Raw genomic sequence first — 20731 nt, 5'->3', positions numbered from 1 at the left:
GGAATAAGAAACAAAGAATACGTTTTTAGTTAATATTAAATACTAATATTAAAATCAGTCAGCAGTAGTAGCTGGTTCATTGTACTTAATCACAATCTGTTTCTTAATAAGTTGCCTACATGTTTGCCCTAGTACCGGGGTCCTCCGGTCGCCTACATCCAGCAGGTGTTGGTGAAGGCAGCAGTGTCTCCATGGGACAACAGCCTGGTGCCGGTGGATGTCTTTCGGTCGCCTCTTGGTCGAGTCTTCAATCTGCTGGAAGAGATCCACAACCATGTTCACTCCGACAGGTAAGCTTGGGTGCACTGATATGTGACGGTGGTAAATTTGCAGTAACACAATGGAAAAAATACTACATTATGAAGTGTAGTCTAAGTATAAGGAAAGACTAGAGCAGAGGGCTGTGGAAGGAAAGCTGTGAACCAAAAGCTTCTTTGAGTTTAGTCCAAGGGGGGGGGAGATAAACATCAATGACCTTGAGTTATTGATCTGTTGTAAACTACAAAGTTTATGGTTTGTTCTGTTTGACTAATCTACTGTATCAATGATAGTTCCCAGAACAGTTTGCTTTGCTTTTGTGCTTCTGGTTTCAATTAAATACTTGTTTAACTATTTTTACATTAACGATTTATTGCTGTTCAATACTTTATTAGTTTATTTAAATCTCATTTATTCCAGGAGCATTTGGTATCCGTGAGCTGTACTGCATTGATTTCCTCGTCTTCTGTCACACCTCCTCTTCTCTTGTCTTTACCGCTGTCTCGTTCTTGTCTTGTCAGCTCCGGCATTCGCAGTCTGGAGTCTTTGTGTCTCCAGGTGACAGATCTGTTTCCAGGGTTACGGCGGATGCAGTCGGTGCTGCCAGAGCATGGCTGCCTTCTTGTTTCTCCTGGCAACTACTGGCAGAACCAACGGGAGCTGTTTGACTCGGACCCCGACCCCCTCAAGACCATCCAGAAACATGAACCGAAAGGCTTGCACACCTCAGCGACATTGCGAGGTAGTAATTTGGAAAGCTCTGATTCAGTAGTGGCCTCCCCTCGTGTGTGTGCAGTAGGTTCTGTGTACAGTATTGCTAACAAACCATTCCCTTGACAGACCTTTGATCAACAAGCGAGTACATAAATATAACTCAGTTTGGTCTGCTACCATATTCTACTCAGAAAAAGCCCTTGGACATTTTTCTTTTTGAGGTTCTACTCACATTCTAATAATTGTTACTGTAACCAACTGTGTGACTTGTGTGATCACTGCGTACCCTGCCAAGGAGTGGTTAAGTGAATGTGTTCAGACAAAGTCTCTGTCACCGTCCACAGAGCATGTGGTGTCATCCTGAAGCGTGCCCAAGATTAGAGCTTCAGTGCTTCCTTAACTGGTCCTTGTGAAAATCGATGTATTAAGTAATTAAAAAATCGTAATACAATAGAACATTGTCATTGTGTCCGAAATGTTCTCACGCCTGTCAGTAGGTGTGGGAGCATTTTTTTTATTTTGACAAAATCTGAAAGCTCCAGTCTGGCCTGTGTTATTGCTTTTTGCCATGCAATGATCCATGAGATGACTAATTCATTCTGAACTACAGGCATTTTTAAATAGTCTGTCAGAAACTGCCATTGGTGGTCACCATATTGAGTACCTCGTGCCTGTTGTATAGTCTGTTAAAGTGCAGGGGAAAAGAATGTGTTATACTCTGACTGCCTTGTTGAAAGTAGTCTGCCATCATTCAGCATGAGTAATTGTCGGTAGTAGTGAGCAGGGGATTAGTTGTATCAGCCAACTAAGAGGCTTTCGTATTGACAGAGAACAAGCAGTTTCATTCCTTGGGAACTTATTGAATTCTTTTAAAATGCTACCCACTGACATAGTGAACCAAGTTTCCCCTTCAGCATTTTGCCACATCTGCCACTTCAAGAGATATTAAAGATATAGTCAGGGACAGCTTGGCTGTCAGATAAAGTTAGACTGATGTGCTTGTTCACACTGAGCTGACTCGAGGCTTGTCAGCCTGGTTACATTGGGGATTATATTTCAGCTGCTCTTGCAGGGCAGGGGAGCCCCAAACTCCACCAGGTACCCAGTGTAAAATATATAACTATGAGAGATGGCAGTCAGTGAGGATGAATGCATTTTGAGGTCATTTTGTGAACGTATGGATGGATCTGAGTTTAGTGATTGTGTTCCAGGCTTGCATTCTAATGGCTTAGTTTTTAGTTTTATAGCAGTTGCCATTTTGGTTCCTGAACTTATTTACTCCTTTATAACTTCACCCTCATGTCTGAGACCAGAGCTGATGGATTGATTTGCTTTTCGAGTGAGCTTCAAGTTGTCGTTTAACTTCATTATTGAAACCAGGATGTTGTCACTTAGGGTTTTGGGCGGGGGTTTTTTTTTTTTGTTTTTTTCCCTGCTTTCACGTGTGCTCCTGATCACTAAGATGTTTCCTTGTGTTGTGACTAAGATCAAAAGAACTTGGTGACAACAGCAGATTCCCACAAAGCTTTCTAAGCCTAAAACTGCTCTAAAACTTCTCTTTTCTTTTCATTCTCATAAAGAAGTGGTAACTGTATCTGTTCTGACACAGACCTAAGGGCTTTGAGAATGTTTGGCTGGTGACTAATAAATAACCAGTGGTCAACCTAAAGTGATCTGTAAAAAGATGGTCTGTTACTAGAATATGAAGAGTCTATTTACATGAAGATGTTTACTGTGTGTGTTTTAGACTTGCTGTTCGGGGTTCCTGTGAAGTACTCGGGGGTCAGTCACTACAACAGGAAGAGGGTGGTGACCTACACAATCACTGTAGTTCTATCCAGTTATGATGCAAGGTGAGTTACAAAGGCAATAGAACAGTAAACTAAAAGCCAGTTCTATTTAAATTTAGTTTTAAGGGATGTCACTGGAAAATTTAGTTTTTTGTTTTTTTTCTCGTATCATATTTTTGTCATCTCTAACTCTGTGACTCTTGGACGGTAATGCTGCTTTAGAAAAAGCTTAAGACACAAAATACACACTTCCTTAAACTTTAAACTAATAGAGTTAAAATCTGTAAACAGAAATAAAAAATAATAATTACAAACTACACTTAAGAAATATATATTTTACTAATGGAACTAAATTGGAAAAATTTCAATCTTTTGTAGTTTACTAAAATTTTCAGAGAAGAAGCTTGAGGAGCGTGAGACTGGGATGTTTCCATGACTTTGAGTCAAGTGTCTTTTGGAAAGTGTTTTCTGTTGTATCGTCTGTCTGTTCTGGGCTTGCCCACGGTCAAACTATGTTTCTATGCATTAAAAACTAAACTAAAAGAACAAACCAACTCTGGAAACTAACTGAAACTGAGATCTACAAACTAACTCTGGAGCCTGAACAGAGTAGGAGTCTGTGACTTAGGTTTTGCATTTTATTGTATTTCACTTTTTCAATAGAACGGCATAAATAGTCAGAACTGTCTTCTCCTTGGATTAATGACATCTGTCCCTCAAGGCAAAGTGTCTGTTTCTCAAAATTAAAAATGGAGTGATGAAGTTTGTTACTCCATGTGACGATGATTAATTGTTATTTGTGTGTCCAGGTTCCTAGGCAGCCTACGGGCCCGGCTGAAGCAGCTTCACCCATCCGCCAACTGCACCCTCAGAGATGACCACATGGTTCACGTCCACTTCAAGGAGGAGATCGGCATTGCTGAACTCATCCCGCTCGTCACCACATACATCATTCTTTTTGCCTACATCTACTTCTCTACACGTTAGTCCAACTCCCTTTAAATCTGCTTTGTACTCGGTGCATGTTCAAACATCTCGACTCCCCCCACCACTACCACTTGTTTGCACACCTCACCATAGTTAAAACAGAAAAGTGCCAGAGAATGAGGGCAAAACGTGCTGTGCCCTTTTGTGTGCACAAGTGTTTGGGTGCCAAGGTTGTCCCTGTCTGCTGCAGGGATAATCCTCACATGGGAACATTGCACACCGCTGTAAGAATGCAGCCACCAAACCATCGGCAGCTTGCCAGCACAAACATTAGCTCAGGGAACAAACACACACACTCGTGCACACAGACACACACACCGTCCAAGTACTCAAATGAATTTTCACCTGCAAGGTGGTTAAATTACTCACATTTGGCTCCTGATATGCACTTGTAATTGCAGTATAATAATTTAGATAATTATTCAACGAGACTACCATATTTCCCGGACTACAAAGCGCACCTGAATATTAGCCACACAAGCTAAAATCAGGGGAAAATCCTGTTTTGTACATACATTAGCCGCACCTGACCAAAAGCCGCAGGTGTTTCAATGTTGACTTATCATATGTAAGAGAATGTGCACAAAGGAATTGTCAGGAAAGAGATGGCTGTTTGGAGACACACCCCTTTTATTAATATTTTGAAAAACAAGTTATGGGTACATATTTGCACATGTAGTACATAACAGTAACCTACAGCACACCAGAAAAATAGATTCGGACTACCTTTTAGGCTCAGGTGCAGTGACACGGCTTTAACAAGAAGAAAAGTCAGTCATTCACCACCATCTTTCTCTTCTTCCTGCGCACTAAAACCACCAAAGTCCTCTCCTCCAGTGTCGGATACAAACAGGCTCAGGATGGCTTCGTCATCCACTCTCAGCTTCTCTCCTTTGTTGTCAGTGTCAGAGTCGAACACCCTCAGAAGGGCCGTGGCGGTGTCCTCCTCTCCATCATCAGTCCAGCCCTTCAAAATCCGTTGGTGATCGTGGATGTTTTCACACTTTCCCACGCTGTCAGATTCCACCGGTGGAGTTGGGCATAACTTGCTTTTCGCAAGTTTATCGCCGCTCATCATCCACACCTCCAGCTGAACGCGTAGCGCTACTTTGAAGTTTGTTTTTCGCGCTACTTCGTACGGCACTACGTTGCCTGGCGGACGGACATGTGACTAACATACCACTCTTGAACCCCGATCCTTCCGCCAGGCAACGTAGTGCCGTACAACAGCGGAACAAACAAAACAAATCGTCTTACGATATCACAAAAATCACGGACAATCCATAGAAAAGCCGCACCTGACTAAAAGCCGCAGGGTTCAAAGCTTGTGCAAAAAGTAGCGGCTTATAGCCCGACAATTACGGTAATGTTTCTTAATGAACACAAAAGAGAGCCATAATATTCTATAATAATACCGGAACACCTTGTGATCACAGAAAACATGAGGTAAACACAAGTGTAAGGTTTTATTTTGATGTCAGTATCTCCAAAGCTTCAGAGAAATACCTTGATGTTTGTTGTTAGCACATCTTTCCTGCTCTTGGCACGTTCATGCTGTTTTGAATTCTCAGTAACACAATATTTGTTGTTAAACAGTGACACAAGCAAGAAATCACACACACACACAAAACCCATTACAATCAATGCAAACACAATTTTTCATTTTGCTAGTAAAATGCTGATATCCTCTGAAAATGTAACCATTCAGAGATGTTGAATAAATGGCTGTGCTGTAATTTTGACCACCAGAGAAATATTTAGCATGTCGCTTTTCTATGATTCAGATTTTTAGCATTTTTCATAGGGGTTTTTTGTTTTGTTTTTTTTGTTTTTTTTAGCATAGTAACCAACATTGCCTGACTTTTATGCCAACTGAAAAGTGAAGAAACTTTGATTACACGTCAGAGCAGACTGGGCTGCTAGTGTCTCAGACAGTGAAGTGGTGCTGCGCAAAGTACAGTTTAAGGAAAAATTCTTCATGAAATTCACATTAAACAGTAAAAAGAAGGGAATTTTATTTGGGACGTGTGATATGAAACGGGGTCTGTGCAGCATTAGACAGTGGAAAGAATGTGTGAGAAAGATGAAGCACACAGTCTTTATTTCTGTTCTCCTGAGGTTCGAGGAAAGCTGAGAGGTCAGAAGGGTCCACGATGTTTCTTTGCTCCGATAATAAAACGGAGCTTTCTTTCTTATGTTGAGTCTGTTTAAGTTTCATTCTTATTTTTGATACATCGGGGTCAGAAAGTTCAGTTATTTGTCTCACCATTGTTTTGCTATCTGTTCCCTTCTGAGAAAGACCTCTCCTTCCAGTCTGGAAAATCAGAGTGTACACTTGAGGCTGCCTTGGAAAACTGTAATTGAACAAACATCTGTTACAACAATATGCAGCTGCTGTTTTATTTTACAGTGTAGTCATTTTCAGAATTGTCATTTCAAAGAAAACCTGCAAGTTTGAGAAATGGATAGCCTGTACAGTTTCATTTCATAACCCCTGCATATTTTATCAGCAAGCCTAGTGTTCAGTGTCATCACCTGCCATCTAGAAATGTAATTTTGGAAATGCTTAAACGCCTTCTCTACATGATCACCATCATTTGATTTAAGACAAGGTCTGGCTGAGGATTTGAATAGTTGTACAGCTGGTTAGTGTGAAGTCCTCAACATATCATCTTTTTCTTCCTTGCAGGTAAGATCGATATGGTGAAATCTAAGTGGGGCCTTGCTCTGGCTGCTGTGGTCACAGTGCTCAGCTCTCTGCTCATGTCTGTGGGTCTGTGTACACTGTTTGGACTGACACCCACACTTAATGGAGGGTAAAAACCATTTTCTACATACTTGAGTGTCTGAAGATTACTAAAGGGGTCTGGTCTCTGCTCTTGTTCATCTGCCAGGAACAGTAACGCACATGCCATTTTGGCAGCAGATGCTTATTAGATTTCAGCCTAAAACTTGAGCCAAGGAATGCAGAGACTGTTTCAAAAATCAGGCAGCCAAGAAAACAGTTTAATCAAGACGCAGCAAAAATGTATGTTTGCATCACTGAGAGCAACTTGGTACTTGTACTTTCATGACTTATACTCATTGTTTCCCTTGATTACACCAAAGCAAGGAATCAGTTTCATTACAGTCAGTGCCATTTTTTTTAAAGTAAAACATTGTTTTGTTTTGTTTTCTTCTCGTGTTTGCATGTAGAAACTAATGCATATGGCATCGTTGTATGTTAGTTAACTGAAGTAGCTTCCAGTGCTATTGCACTTACCTTCCACAGTAGCTTTAACTTCAGACTGTAGTGATTAGCACTTGAATGCTCCTTACACTTTTAAGTGCATGAACTGTTTTTACAGTACATTTTCTTTATTATGAATGCTGTTTAAACCAGCCTAAAAGCTGTCTTCATGCACGCTCAATCATCCAGGTAAGGAAGTCCTAAAAAATTCATTCTGTACGTCTGGATGTAGCGTTTTCAGGAAACTCTCTGAAAACACTATGTCCAAATGAACCGAGTCAACTCTTTGCGGCAGCCTGAAAACACTTACTAGCTAATATTTTTAAGAGGTTGAAGGATGAGTTTAACTTGTGAATCACTACTGAAATTATGTCTGCAGTAATTTCATTGTTCTCCTGCTCTTACTGACATTCAAATATATCCTGTTAATGTTAACACCTCTAGCTGGCTGTCAGTTGTATCCTTATTTTTACCAACTCACGTGCACGTACCTGACTTTTGACTTTCCTCTTCTTCTGTATTGATCGTACATGGAGTTCTGTTAATGATCACTTCATGTGGGCAAACAGCGTGTTAGTGTGTATGAAAAAGGAAGAACACTGTGTGGAAGTGGGATGGACTGAAATATGGGGCAGATGTATTCAGATACTGACGTTTAATGGCTGTCCAATCGTGAGCTGTTTATTAGGAAGCAGACCTCATGGCGTGACAGTGGTACTGTTAACCAGCCACTAAGATCCATGCAAGTCCTCCATGGGCTGTGAATGCCCAGGCCATGTGCTTGCATAAACACACATCAAGGCCAATGTACCAAAACTATGACTGCAACATGCAAATCTGCAGAGTCATAATCGACTCCACACACAAAGCTGGTGAGATACAGATAGTGTTGGGTGTGTGTGTGTTTTATTATGTACAGTGTTACTGAGTGTGTGTGTGACCCAGTTATACACTTGCCTCATCTAAAGCTTATCTATCCTGTCAAACTAATCTGTCACACATACTAATCTCAGGGAAATTCCCAGCTATGTGGGCCAAGAATTAAAAAAAAAAGAAATTGAACCCTAAATGATTGATTTTATAACTAAAAAACAAACAAAACATAGGAGTGGACCACATACATTTTCTCGGTGCCTTGGCGGCTGCATTATTAAAGTACATTTGTGTTTGTAATTTAAACAGAATTCCACACAGTGGTAATGTGGTAAAAGTGTATATTACCAAAGATAACTGTACTCAAAGTTGAGGGTATTTTATTTTTCTCCCTGCAGTGAGATCTTCCCTTATCTGGTGGTGGTAATCGGGCTGGAGAACGTCTTGGTGCTCACCAAGTCTGTGGTTTCCACCCCTGTCGACCTCGAGGTCAAACTGCGCATAGCTCAAGGTAAGTTTGGAGAATGTAGTTTAGTCATGGCTTATTAAATATTGTGCATTTCTTTATTTTTCCCTGATTGTTGTTCTGTTTTTTCAGGCCTTAGTAATGAGAGCTGGTCTATCATGAAGAATATGGCCACTGAGCTGTGTATTATCCTCATTGGATATTTCACTCTTGTGCCAGCTATCCAGGTAAGAGGACAAATGCTGGAACTGTTGAAGGAAGTGCACCAGGAGAAAACTGTAGTTAAAGTTATTGTTATTAAATAAGCAAAGCATAATGCTAAATCAAGCCAGGTGGGAAATGCTTCTATGTGGTTAATGTCTCTTCTGTTTATTTTAGGAATTCTGTTTATTTGCTGTTGTGGGGCTGGTGTCTGACTTCTTCCTGCAGATGTTTTTCTTCACCACTGTACTATCTATAGACATTCGCCGCATGGAGGTGAGAAACGCATATGCATACTTTCAAATCCCCCCCCCCCCCCCCCCCCCCCCCCCACACACACACACACACACACACAGACACACAGTTAATATGCTGGACTCAACATTAGATTTAAGTAGCAAGAGTTTTATGTGATGTAAACCTTTGTGCACCAGGCAAGAACTGAGTTTAAAATTTAAAAAAAAAACAACAAAAAAACACAACCAGCACTGAGACACATAATCACTCTTGATATTTTCAGCATGTATTGTGAAGTTGACTTAAAATACAAAAAACGATGTTTTTAAAAAAAAAAAAATGTGTGAACCTCATTATTTCCCTTTAGCTGGCTGACCTGAACCGCCGCCTGCCAGCTGAAGCAGGTATGCCTCCACCCAAGCCAGGCCCCCTGCGTACACGTGAGGTACCCCCTCCACCGCGACCCTCTCCGCATACAATCACTCTGCAGACACCAGCCTTTAGAAACTTGAGGCTCCCCAAGAGGCTGCGTGTGGTGTACTTCCTGGCTCGCACGCGCCTGGCTCAGCGCATCATCATGGTGAGAAGACAAATTCAGAACTGACTGTAAATGTTTTTGTGCACTTTGCTGCCATTTGTCTTCAACTGTCAGCTTCTAATTCTTTCATACAATGGCAAAGACTGACAAGATCTTTTTTTTTTTTTTTTTTTTTTTTTTTTTTTTTTGGGTGGGGGGGTGAATGTCTGTTTCAGCTTTAAAACTAACAGAATAGCTTTTACAGTCTGCAAGCTTATTGCTGTGCCTACATAAAGCCAACAATGTATGTAAAGATGCCTATACTGTAAGGTGGATTCGTTTAATACAAGCATATACATACATTAGGTTAAAGTGGTCTAAATTAAGTAAATATCAGCTCGATGTAAAATGAAGCTGGCCACATATTCCAGCTAACTGATCAACATGACCTTTTTATTTTTTCATTTTTAGGCTGGCACAGTGATCTGGATTGGTATCCTTGTGTATACCGACCCAGCTGGAATCCGCACCTACCTGGCTGCACAGGTGTCTGAACAAAGCCCCTTAGGCGACACTGGGGGAGGTGGTCTGCCCCCACACCTGGGAGTGGCCCCGGTTTTTCGAGGTGGGGATCCTACCAGCACCTTGAGCATCCATCGTGCACCAGATCCAACTCCTTTACCTGAGAACCAATCGCAGGGACATCATGGCCCTCCAAGGGCAGGGCCCATTCCACAGTCCCCACCCGCTGTACCTCAGATCACCTGGGGGGAGGAGGATGAGGAGGGATGGAGGAGACTGTCCTTCAGGCACTGGCCATCACTCTTCAGTTACTACAACATCACTTTAGCAAAAAGGCGAGTGCTGCTGGGGAGTTTTTTGTTGTTGTTCGTCAGTCTGTTATTTTCTTAATTGGGAAACGGTATATTACACTGTAGTGGAGATCCCAAATTTTCCATAAAAGCAAGCAAAGCAGTTTAGATTTTCTTGCCTCGTTATGATACTGGTGCAGCATAATGTGTTGCTTCATTCCTGGCGTGTATGGGATGTTTCTGCAAAATGAAATGCTGCATTATGAAGTTTATATCAACTCCAAATAAAAGCTGGACAAAAAGAACAACTAATTTCTGTCAGCCATTCTCCACATGGAAAATGCAGCTACAAACAAGTAACCTACTTCAGTTATGTGCTTATGCGTTGTCCAACAAACACTTTCCCACTTTAAAGGTGTAAAAGCCAGGAACAATTTTTTTTTGTTTCTTTTTTTTCTTAAGTCTTTAATTCTGCTTCGATGTTTCTTTCAGCTTCATTATGTCCACTATGTTATTGTCCTTTTACAGGTACATTAGCATCTTACCTGTCATCCCAATCACTGTTCATCTGACACCCCAGGAGGCCATTGACGCACGTCACCCTCAGGACACGAGACACCCTCAACCACCCATTCTCAAGGTTTCTGCTGACTTGCAGACAGACCTCACCCTCTACAAGTTAGTAGTCAGAAAGACACAGACATCTACCCGCTTTAAGTTTGAACTGCCTCACAAACTCTTTGATAAACCTGCATGCCTTAAGGTGTTAAAAGGGTAACTTTTGATTATTTAAATCCAGCAGATTTTCCATCAGTGTGGCTACTTGAGTTGTTTGCCCCTACTATTCTAGAGACTCGCATTGAAAAGGACGTTTCTCAAAGCAACATAAGCCTCCTACAGCTCTCCAAACAAGAAATGAAAGGATTTCTGTGAAAATGTTGATCTGACCAAATATATGCATGTAGGATCTACAGGCAGGGCAGCTTACCACCTGTTGGGTCATGTTAATCCCCGCTTGTTTGGGTACTTGTTGTTTTGGGTTCCTGCTGTTATTATTAGTTCATGAGGAAGTTATTTATGTGTAATATGTAGACACATGCTTAACGAAATAAGGGGGAAATGCTGAAATCTCAGAATCCTCTGAATGCTAAATTACCTGCCTTAATTAGTATCTTATGAAAGAAGGTACAGATGAACCAGCTCTGATTGTTTTTATGAGTTCATATAATTTTTTTTTTTTTTTTAGACAAATTTACAAAGAAACATAATTTTCTTAGCCTAATTGAATGAGTGATATCTTTTTCAGGCCCTAGCTTTTCTTAGTTTCAGTTCAGTTTAGCGATCACTGTTTTTGCACATGGTTAGAAAAAAACAAACCTTGACGTCACACAGCTGAGTGTAAATAGGGGCCACGGCAGGTAAAGGACCTTGACCTTCACACTTTGTACCTGTGTCATTGAACCGATTGCACCTTGGACACTGAAGCCTTTAAGTTCCTTCTGCAGTTTTGCTGAAGTTGGAGCAGTGAAGTACAATAGCATTTAGGGCATTTGAGCCATTCAGGTTTAGTTTTCCAGACATGAAATAACACAATTTTGGACTAAAATCTCTTTTTTTCAGCTGCAGTCTTAGTCTGTCTGCGGAACTGCTCTTGGAGGTCTTGCAAAGAGAAATCATGACACTTCTCTCAAAATCAAAAACATTTTAAGTTACTTTTAAACTTGTCAGTGCTGTAGATGTATTTTCTATTACAGTATTTAAGTTGACATAACACAGAAGGGAGTAAAAGAGCACCTACGTTTCATGCTTGGCTTAGTGTTCACTGTTGCTGGGCTGATGGTAATCTTCTTTTATGTGAGGTGAAAATGCAGTTTCTTTGTGTGTATTCTAGGGCTGCTCAATTAATCGAATTTTAATCACGATTACGATCTGGGCTTTCAACGATCATTAAAAATGACTGAGCCGATTATTAGACCCTCCCTCATGCTTTACTCTCGCGCTGCTCCGTGTGGTAAGTCAAGCGCACCGCTCTCCATTTCGAACACGCGTCACAACAATTAAGAGGACCCGAGGGAAGCTCGGAAAGCTAAGCAGAAGTTATTTGGAGAGGAGAGTGACTGCCGTTGGTTGAAAAGAGTTAAAAAAAAAAACTTCAGTGGTGTGGAAACATTATGGGTTGGCGGAGTTAGACGTGGATCAAGTAGACAGTGTGTAAACTTTGCTACGATGTAGTAGCTGCACCACAGAGCAACACTGCAAAGTTGACTAAACATAGATGTTTACATTTTTCATTTATTTCTTATATTGCAAACATTTGCACTGTTATCAGTATTTGCACACTATTTTATATTATTTTTTTAAAGTCATTATTCAATACATTGTTATTGTTAACCCTTTAAAGCCGGTCAGAGCAGCACACTCCGTTTTGCGTAACTATTTTTAAATCCCTGTAGAACCTGAACCGCTAAGCTAGCGCAATAATTTGTTTTGCATATGAAACCGGAGGAGTTGTACTTACATCTGATGCCATCAGCTTGTCCTCGGTCACGGTTTCCTTCCACATAAAGCTTTGCAAAAATTGCATAAAAAGCGCTTGCAGGAACAAAAACATAATATTCCAGAAACACGCTTTGCCGATCCATCAGCTGTTCCTAACACTTCCCACTTTGAAAAAGACTCAACTCGAACTATCGCATTTCCTGCCCGAAACCGGAAGTGATGTCATTTTTGCGGAAAATGTAGTTTTTTACTTGTAGGCCTTAAGTAAAAAACTATACTATACTATACTTATACTAGTGTTTTTATAAGTCATGTTTGACTCTATACTTTTCTGAATAGTTGCTGGGATGCTTAGAACTCGAATTGCACAGCTGGAAATAGTTTATTTTGATGCACGTGCTGTTTTCTTTGCAAATTTGCATCATAGGATTGTTTTTTTTGTTTTTCCTGCAGTATATAAAAATTGCTGTATCTCCAAAATAAAACTATGAAGACACTTGTTAAGTCTAATTGTTGAATGTTGCCATTGTGTTTCTTAAATTTGTACAGTCTTAGTTTAAGCAGTAGGATCAAAGCCATCTCTTTGATCCTGACCACCTTTCCAGCCACTCTGTGCTGGGGGAGGTTTTATTGTAGATACATCCTATCTGAAAGATCTGTTTCTTTTGATGTAAACTTCCTGGGTTTATGACCCTTTGGTCAGCAGGAGGACACACACACACACACACACACACACACACACACACACACACACACAGTGCCTTGTCTATGTAACCAAAGGGGGGTTGCAAGGGGAGGTGCTTTGTAAACTATTGTTTGAGGATTGTCAATAAAAGGCAGCGAGAGGAGGCCACCATTGGGGTTCTTTGTCGTGCTGGACACAGACGAGGCCTCCCTTGTGCAAGTAATGGATCGATCGACTGTCTTGTTTTCTTCATGATGAATAAGTCTCTAGAATTAGCGGGGTTTGTGGAAACACAGACCCAACAACACTCAAAATAAATTTCCTGTTGTTGTAAACTATTTTTTGCAACTTTTTTGTATTTAAAGTTTTGAGGGATAAACCTCTTAAATTTCTCCAAGTAGAAATATATGTAAACAAAACAAAAACGATTTTCAATTTTTTTGTAGTTTATTGCACTTGTTTGCAATTAATGTAGTTACTATGGACTTAATGCAAAATATGGGCTATAACAGTTGTATTGATGTATAGCAACTTGAAATGCTCCCACAAATGGCACTACAGCATGTACAAAAAAAATAATATAAGCTCTGGCGGACTTGGTTCTATGGTAGGTCTTAAAGGGTTAAATAAATATCGTCAAATAATCGTGATCTCAATTTCAGTGAAAATAATCGTGATTATCATTTTTGCCATAATCGAGCAGCCCTAGTGTATTCTAATAATGCCAGGGGTTATCTCCGTCTTTAGCAAGTATTCATATTCTCTAACTGGCCAAGCCTGGCTGACTTGTTTACTTTACAGGCTTTGTCAGTGTTTTTTGTGGGGCTTTTTTTCCTTACCCTAGCAGGTGACACATTCAGGGACAATGGGCTAATCCTGTGTGGGAAGTATTTACTGTACAAGAATATCTTAGGAATTTCTTCAGTGTTAGCATAGACTTCAGTGATGACTTTGGTCAGAGGTCAAAGTCACAGTGAAAAATACAATTTTAGACATAATTGCAGAAACTCTCACTACAACTAGACTAGCTGTCAGTGGCATGGCACATTGGCGAGCACGTTTAAGCTCACCCCCAGTTTACCATAGTACTTAAGGTACAACACCATTAGAAATGTTGTTAGATTGTTATTTTATGGAAATTAAAGTTTTAACTTTGGTTAAAATTTGTGAATTCTGTAGTTTAGCAAATCAGTCTTAAGACTAGAAGTGTTCTTTTACACAACAATGATGAGCTGTGTGTGTGTGTGTGTGTGTGTGTGTGTGTGTGTGTACACACAATATCGGTCCAATAAAGCTGCTAAAATGGGAAGATAATGTTCTTTTATCTTAGAGGGAGGTTCAGAGACACCGATTCACTGTCCTTTCCAGCTTTATCAGCTTATAACAGCCTCATCTATCTGCCGCAACAACACTGTACCGTGTTGTGTAAACCAGTCTGTCACCTTGACATAAGTGTGATGTTTTTGGTCATCTTTGGACTGCAGATATGATTGCTATCAGCAGTTTGGTCGGGGTCGTGACCTTCACAGTTGGGAATTGGCAACTGACATCAACACTGGTTTCGATAGATGGAAGGCCAGACTGATAAAGGTGTTACAAGGGAATTCTCTGTACTTTTAATCTGGAGCAAAGATCTTTACATGTAACAAACGAGTCAGCGTAGCCTTGTCTTGTTTAAGAGAAGTTTTGAACTGGATAAAGTCTCTCATCCTACTTTTGTGTGATCATACACGAGCGATTTCACAGACTAACACAAGAAGAGCTTTCCAGTGTTCCGCTTAACACAAGTTTTTCTTCTCTTTTTTGAAAGACATGGGGAAATTATATTTCCTTTTAAAACCATCTTGATCAAAAGCAACTTTAAACAGGAAAAAAGACAGCTAAAATAAAAAATTGTGCAATCAGTGGTTAAAGTTAATGACACAGTTTGAACCAGTTAATACTGACTCCATCTCATCTGTTTCTGATTTTACCTTCGAAAACCGCTGGATGTTTGTGTGAAATAACCGTAGTGTGTAATAGGTCTGAAGACAGGATTAGAGTTCATCATCATTTGTGCTGTTTCTTCTTTTTTTTTTTTTTTTTTTTTTTAAGAGTAACATCTAAAATGAGTTTATAAATAAAAGTACATGGCAAGGACTGAAATGCAAACTCAAGTTTCCTCCTGTTCATTCTCACTGCTGTTCATCTGTTTGTATTGAACAAGTTCAAAAATCCCACTACATCATCACCAGAAACCAATGAGCTACACATCTCCCTCACAAGTGGCTACAGTCCAAAACGGAGCTAAAAGAAAGTGAATATTTTGCTGTTTATATTGTGAACATGAGTAAAACTGCAAATAAATGGCAACGTTGCCCCAGAGGTGCTGGATGTGTAAATAAGCAACTGTGTGTCAATGTTGGTTCCCCAACTCGTTTCTGCTGCCAGTAATTCTCCTGTTATTGCAGTTAAAGTGTTTTTAAAAGCTAACAGAAGTACACAGACTGCCTTGTTTTTGTTTCTGCATGAGTTTAAATGATGTCAGGGACTTTAGATGGATTTTACTCATTGGAAAACAAATGGCCAAAAACGTAGCCATTAGCAAAATAAAGATAAGCACAGAAAGTAGTAGTAGTAGTAACCCTTAAAGCTCTTTTTCTGAACTGAGGAGTTTGTCCCATATTGGCCTGTTTGTAGAACAAGATTACTGACTGTGCATCAGATGTTTGTGCGATGTTTGTTTCCCTATACAGCTGCATTTCCAAAAATCCTGGCCGTCAAAATGTTCCCTTCATGGGGGAAAGGGTTAAAGCTCTACTTTCACAATGCAGATGTGAGGTTTTTTGTTTGTTTTTTTTAAGCAGAGAAAGTCAACACTCCTCTGCCAGGTTATCATCACATTAGCTCCACATTCCACAGAAGAGCTGGCACATGCGCTGTTTCATGGTTTTTCTTTTCCAAGCGGTCAGTTCCACATATTGTGAGTTAGATTTGTACAGTTGTACTTGTTCAACACACAAACTATATAAACATGTGAGTGTGCAGCTGCAGAACAATGTTTTAGGTAAACATCGAGATCTGTTGTCAGTTATGAACAGTTTCTCACTTTGCTGCTTGATCTTTATACACTAGTTGGGCTATTTACTCATCTGACTGTGAAAGTGTCCAGATAATATTTTAGGAAACTCAGCATCTCCACAGTATTTTGTGAGAGATAAAAAGTCTGTTAGAGATCTAGAGCTTCAATTAAAAGGGTGAATTCATGGAACAGATGACACACAACAAATGTGCAGTACATTGAAAGATTTTGTGAAGGAGTTGACGAGCATATACAGAAGTTCAGCTTCTGTGTGATTGTTTCTGGTAAATGTGTCGTAGTGTGGTGGCACTGCACTCCTGACTCTTTTTTGTGTTGTCTTTGGATCCAGGGTGGCAGCTCTGGGCCTGGCTGCGGGTGTCCTGCTGGTTCTGCTGCTCTTCTGTCTGTATCGTGTTCTCTGCCCACGAAACTACGGTCAGAATGGTGTCCCTCACGGGCGGCGGCGGCGAGGGGACCTGCCCTGTGACGATTACGGCTATTCACCACCTGTCAGCGAGATCTCACCACTGCTGCTGAGGGGCCACAGTATGGTGAGACTAAGATGGAGACGCCGCAGTCTTTGTTTGTCCACCAAACAAACTCATAAGAAAGGCAACACTGTGCATATATAAAGAAAAAATAGCATGTGTTGTTTATTTAGTCAGATTTATTTGCACACTCCCTCTTTCCCTTGTCTTTATTTTTTTTAACAATGTTAGTTAATTTGTATTTCAGATGTATTTTAAGACCAGATCTCATCTGTGGTGCAGATAAATCCAGTGTTAATGAGTTCAGTTGCAATGACTCAGATACTGTAATTATATAAAATCTGCTTAGCAAATATAGATTAAATGTCAATTTGAAAAAAGGGTAAAACAAACAGCTGATTCCTATGCTTTATAGCGATTTTAAAAGATACAGAAATGTGTTTGTGCTGTGTTGAGGTTTAAGCCAAGAGTACACTCACACTTGCTCATAGTACTATACTACAGTACAGGGTGGGCCATTTAAAACAAAAATGCTGAATTTAATAAATGTGTATTAATTTCTTTTTTTGGCTGATCGCTTTAGTCTTATTTAAACCGGCTTCCTGCTCCATGTTTCCGTCCTGTAGGATATCGAGTGTTTGGCTAGCGATGGGATGCTGTTAGCTAGCTGCTGCCTGGCTGGACAGATCCGGGTTTGGGACGCACAGACTGGGGACTGCTTGACTGTCATTCCAAATCATGGGTGAGACACTCTTAATATCTTGTTTTAAAAACATTTCAATGTCATATTGATCTGTGAGATGTTTCCAGATTTGCTTTTACATTGTTAGGAATTGTTTGGTTTTTTTCCCATTAAGTAAAATTTAGTTTAAAAACAATCTGTCAGTTTAGGAAATTTGAGGCTGAAAATTGATTGTATTAAAGTGAATATGTTGGAGATGTCAGGCAGAAGAGGAAGTCTACAGAGGTTCATGGATGTAGTGAGAAAGGACACTCAGAGGGTTGCTATGACAGAGGATGCTGGGATAGGGTGAGATGGAGGCTGGTGATCATCTGTGCTGACCACTAAAGGAAACAACTGAAAGTAGTAGTCATGATCTGGAATATGCAGTGAGCAGGGACAATCTGGTATTCATGGGTGGTTTTTAGATTATCAATTTATTTTTGCCTATCAGACCTTTTGTGTGTTAATGTTTGCCAGTAAATCTGCAAACGTAAAGTCAGTTTATCTCTTCAAGTCATGCTAATTTTTTTTTTTTGTTTTGTTTTGTTTTGTTTTTTTCCTCCTTCTCAGGCTGAGGCGGAGCAGCAGCAGTGGCTGCTGGGACCACCGGAATGGCTGGGACAGCATGACCGGGGCTCAAGAATCAGAGTGTTTGAGTCCTGAACGAGACATCTCGTTTAATGGAGACGGGCTGACAGAGGACGAGCTCTACCCAGTAAGACGCCGCACCACGCCCAGTCGTCCCACTCTTTTCATTGACCAGCCCGATCTCACCCCGCTCATTGACACCAACTTCACCTCCCAGCCCCCTTCCCACCTGTCCACCGCACCCAGAGCAGGCTTTGATTTTGGAGGACTGGTGGAGCGTGCCTACATGGAGCACGAGCCCCCATCACCATCTACCTACGCCTCTCCGTCCTCAGCCTCCTCCTCGCCCCCATCAGGCGCTCAACTCCAGAGGAGTCCGAGCTTAGGGGAAGCAGCTACACCTGTAATCCAAGAAAGATCCCCGATGGCTGGGGCGCAAGCGGCAGGAGACTGGGAAAGTTCTGTCTGGGCCATGGAGCTCAGAGGAAATCTGATAGCTGCCGGGAGGAGCAGCGGCAAACTGGAGGTTTGTAAAAATTTCACATGTCACTCTGAAAAAAGTCATACTCTTGATCCGCTGGTGTTTAGAATCACTGTACAATTGCATCTGGTTACAGCTGTGGGATGCAGTGGAAGGGTGGCTACGCTGCAGCAATGAAGACGGTGTTTCTGGGATCACAGCTCTGGCCTTTCTCAACAACAGGTTAAACACATACGTGCTCTAAATCGGCAAAAAATATTTTTCGGTCATTTTAATGGCACACTAATTTATTTTATGTAATTTTCCAACCTCTTAAAAGATGTTACTTGCTTCTATAACATTAGATTGTAACACATCAGATGTATGCTGTAAATTGTAAATGGCCTATATTTGTATAGCGCTTTACTTAGTCCCTATGGACCCCAAAGCGCTTTACACTACATTCAGTCATCCACCCATTCACACACACATTCACACACTGGTGATGGCAGCTACATTGTAGCCACAGCTGCCCTTGGGCACACTGACAGAGATTCAAAAGTGTGTCATCCTACTTGTGGCTACTATGCGCGGCTGTTCTTTATTCGGAGTGTCTCTTCCTTCCCAGAATTGTGGCAGCTAGGCTGAACGGGTCCTTGGATTTCTTCACTGTTGAGATGAACAAACCTCTGGGTCTGCTGCAGTACAGAGGTGAGGCTTGAAATGTTTCTGCATCAGTGTTGTATGAGTTAGATTTTTAATTGGTGAAAAATGTACAGTATGAGTTTTTTTTTTTTTTTTTTTTTTTTAATTTAAAAAGAAAATGAGATGAGGTAAACCTAAGTGGAGGGTTTTTCTAGTTTTGTGGGTTTTTTTTTTTTTTTTCCTTTTTTGTTTTTTGTTTTTCCCCCTCTTCCTCACGTAAATAATTTTTCCCTCCAGGTCCCCCTGGGCGAAGCAGCATGCCTCAGTCTCCCTGTTACAGCAGTGAGGATGTGATCAGCTGCCAGCTCACACGCTCCGTACAGTGTGCTCACCAAAAGCCGATCACGGTGCTTCGTGCAGCTGCCGGCAGAGTCGTCACTGGCAGCCAAGACCACACAGTCCGGGTAACAGACCTGCACTCTGTCCTTTTTATTTCAAGTACAACAAATATTGTTTTGATTTCTCATTAAACTCAATAGAATGGATCTTACTGGCAGTAAAAAAAAAATAAAATAAAAAATATGAGCAAACTCCAAAAGCAGTCTTTGTGATAGTGCTTTTAATAGATCATCCTTATCTGCGTGTGCTGTTTAGGTTTATCGACTGGAGGACTCTTGCTGCCTCTTTACCCTGCAAGGTCACTCTGGAGGGATTACAGCCATCTACTTAGACCAGGTCAGCAATATCCCCGCGTCTCGTAACATTTCATATTGTGATAACGGAGGCATTGGTGAATATTTTCTCTAAAAACCGTGGGTCAAAATAGAGGAATTACCAAAGTAAAACCACGAAGTTGTTTCATGAAACTGTAATTGAGAGTCTAATTTACTAACTTTTTCCTCTCAGACGATGGTTCTAGCAAGCGGTGGGCAGGACGGCGCCATCTGCTTGTGGGATGTCCTGACAGGGAGCCGAGTCAGCCATGTTTACGGTCACTGTGGTGATGTCACCTCGCTGGTGTGTACAACCTCTTGTGTCATCAGCTCAGGACTGGATGACCTCATCTGTATCTGGGACCGCAGCACTGGAATCAAGCTGTACTCAATACAGCAGGTACTGTGCTCAGTCTCCTTCACGTCTTTATTTCTTTAACTCTCTAAAGCCTAACCTGGCATCAGACAGGTGTTTTGCAATTATTATTTTTTTCAACAGTGTAATTCCCTGTAACTCCAAAATTCCAACTGTTTAGCTCCCTTTAACTGTCTCCTGTTTGCATACCCAACTGGCCATATTCAGTGTGATAGTACTCGGCTGTGTCTCTATATCTGACAGAGACTAAAGAAACTCTCCTTAGTCATCACAAAAAGCTTTCCAAAAATGTCCTGATTTCTAATCCTTTACATGATAAGCTTAATTTCTCAAGAATACAAACAGTAGTTGGAGCCCTTAAAATGCGTTACACAGCAGTCTGTTATCAGATTTTTTTTTCTTCCCACC

At 40.9% G+C, this 20731-nt stretch overlaps 1 protein-coding gene across 3 annotated transcripts in view; it reads left to right on the top strand.

Moving 5' to 3' along the window:
• The window catches only part of scap (SREBF chaperone), a 31174-nt gene that overhangs the window by 9137 nt on the left and 1306 nt on the right, over positions 1 to 20731 (top strand). For 2 of the 3 annotated variants that reach the window (XM_085472135.1, XM_085472133.1), the window contains exons 4-22: positions 133 to 290; positions 780 to 1000; positions 2720 to 2825; positions 3572 to 3744; positions 6439 to 6565; positions 8250 to 8362; positions 8450 to 8544; positions 8696 to 8794; positions 9123 to 9335; positions 9744 to 10129; positions 10613 to 10762; positions 16679 to 16880; positions 17444 to 17559; positions 18112 to 18655; positions 18747 to 18832; positions 19218 to 19300; positions 19532 to 19698; positions 19889 to 19969; positions 20141 to 20347. In XM_085472135.1, coding sequence (XP_085328261.1) covers positions 133 to 290; positions 780 to 1000; positions 2720 to 2825; positions 3572 to 3744; positions 6439 to 6565; positions 8250 to 8362; positions 8450 to 8544; positions 8696 to 8794; positions 9123 to 9335; positions 9744 to 10129; positions 10613 to 10762; positions 16679 to 16880; positions 17444 to 17559; positions 18112 to 18655; positions 18747 to 18832; positions 19218 to 19300; positions 19532 to 19698; positions 19889 to 19969; positions 20141 to 20347 — 3327 coding nt within the window. The remainder of the gene's footprint in view (positions 1 to 132; positions 291 to 779; positions 1001 to 2719; positions 2826 to 3571; positions 3745 to 6438; positions 6566 to 8249; positions 8363 to 8449; positions 8545 to 8695; positions 8795 to 9122; positions 9336 to 9743; positions 10130 to 10612; positions 10763 to 16678; positions 16881 to 17443; positions 17560 to 18111; positions 18656 to 18746; positions 18833 to 19217; positions 19301 to 19531; positions 19699 to 19888; positions 19970 to 20140; positions 20348 to 20731) is intronic. The other variant, XM_085472134.1, reaches the window with a different exon arrangement.

The sequence above is a fragment of the Copadichromis virginalis genome, linkage group LG11 (genome assembly GCF_057382275.1).
Source record: "Copadichromis virginalis isolate Kocher_CV1m ecotype Utaka linkage group LG11, C_Virginalis_male_GT1.1, whole genome shotgun sequence".
In the NCBI taxonomy this organism is placed as follows: Eukaryota; Metazoa; Chordata; class Actinopteri; order Cichliformes; family Cichlidae; genus Copadichromis; species Copadichromis virginalis.
This window is presented reverse-complemented; position numbering and strand designations above follow the sequence as displayed.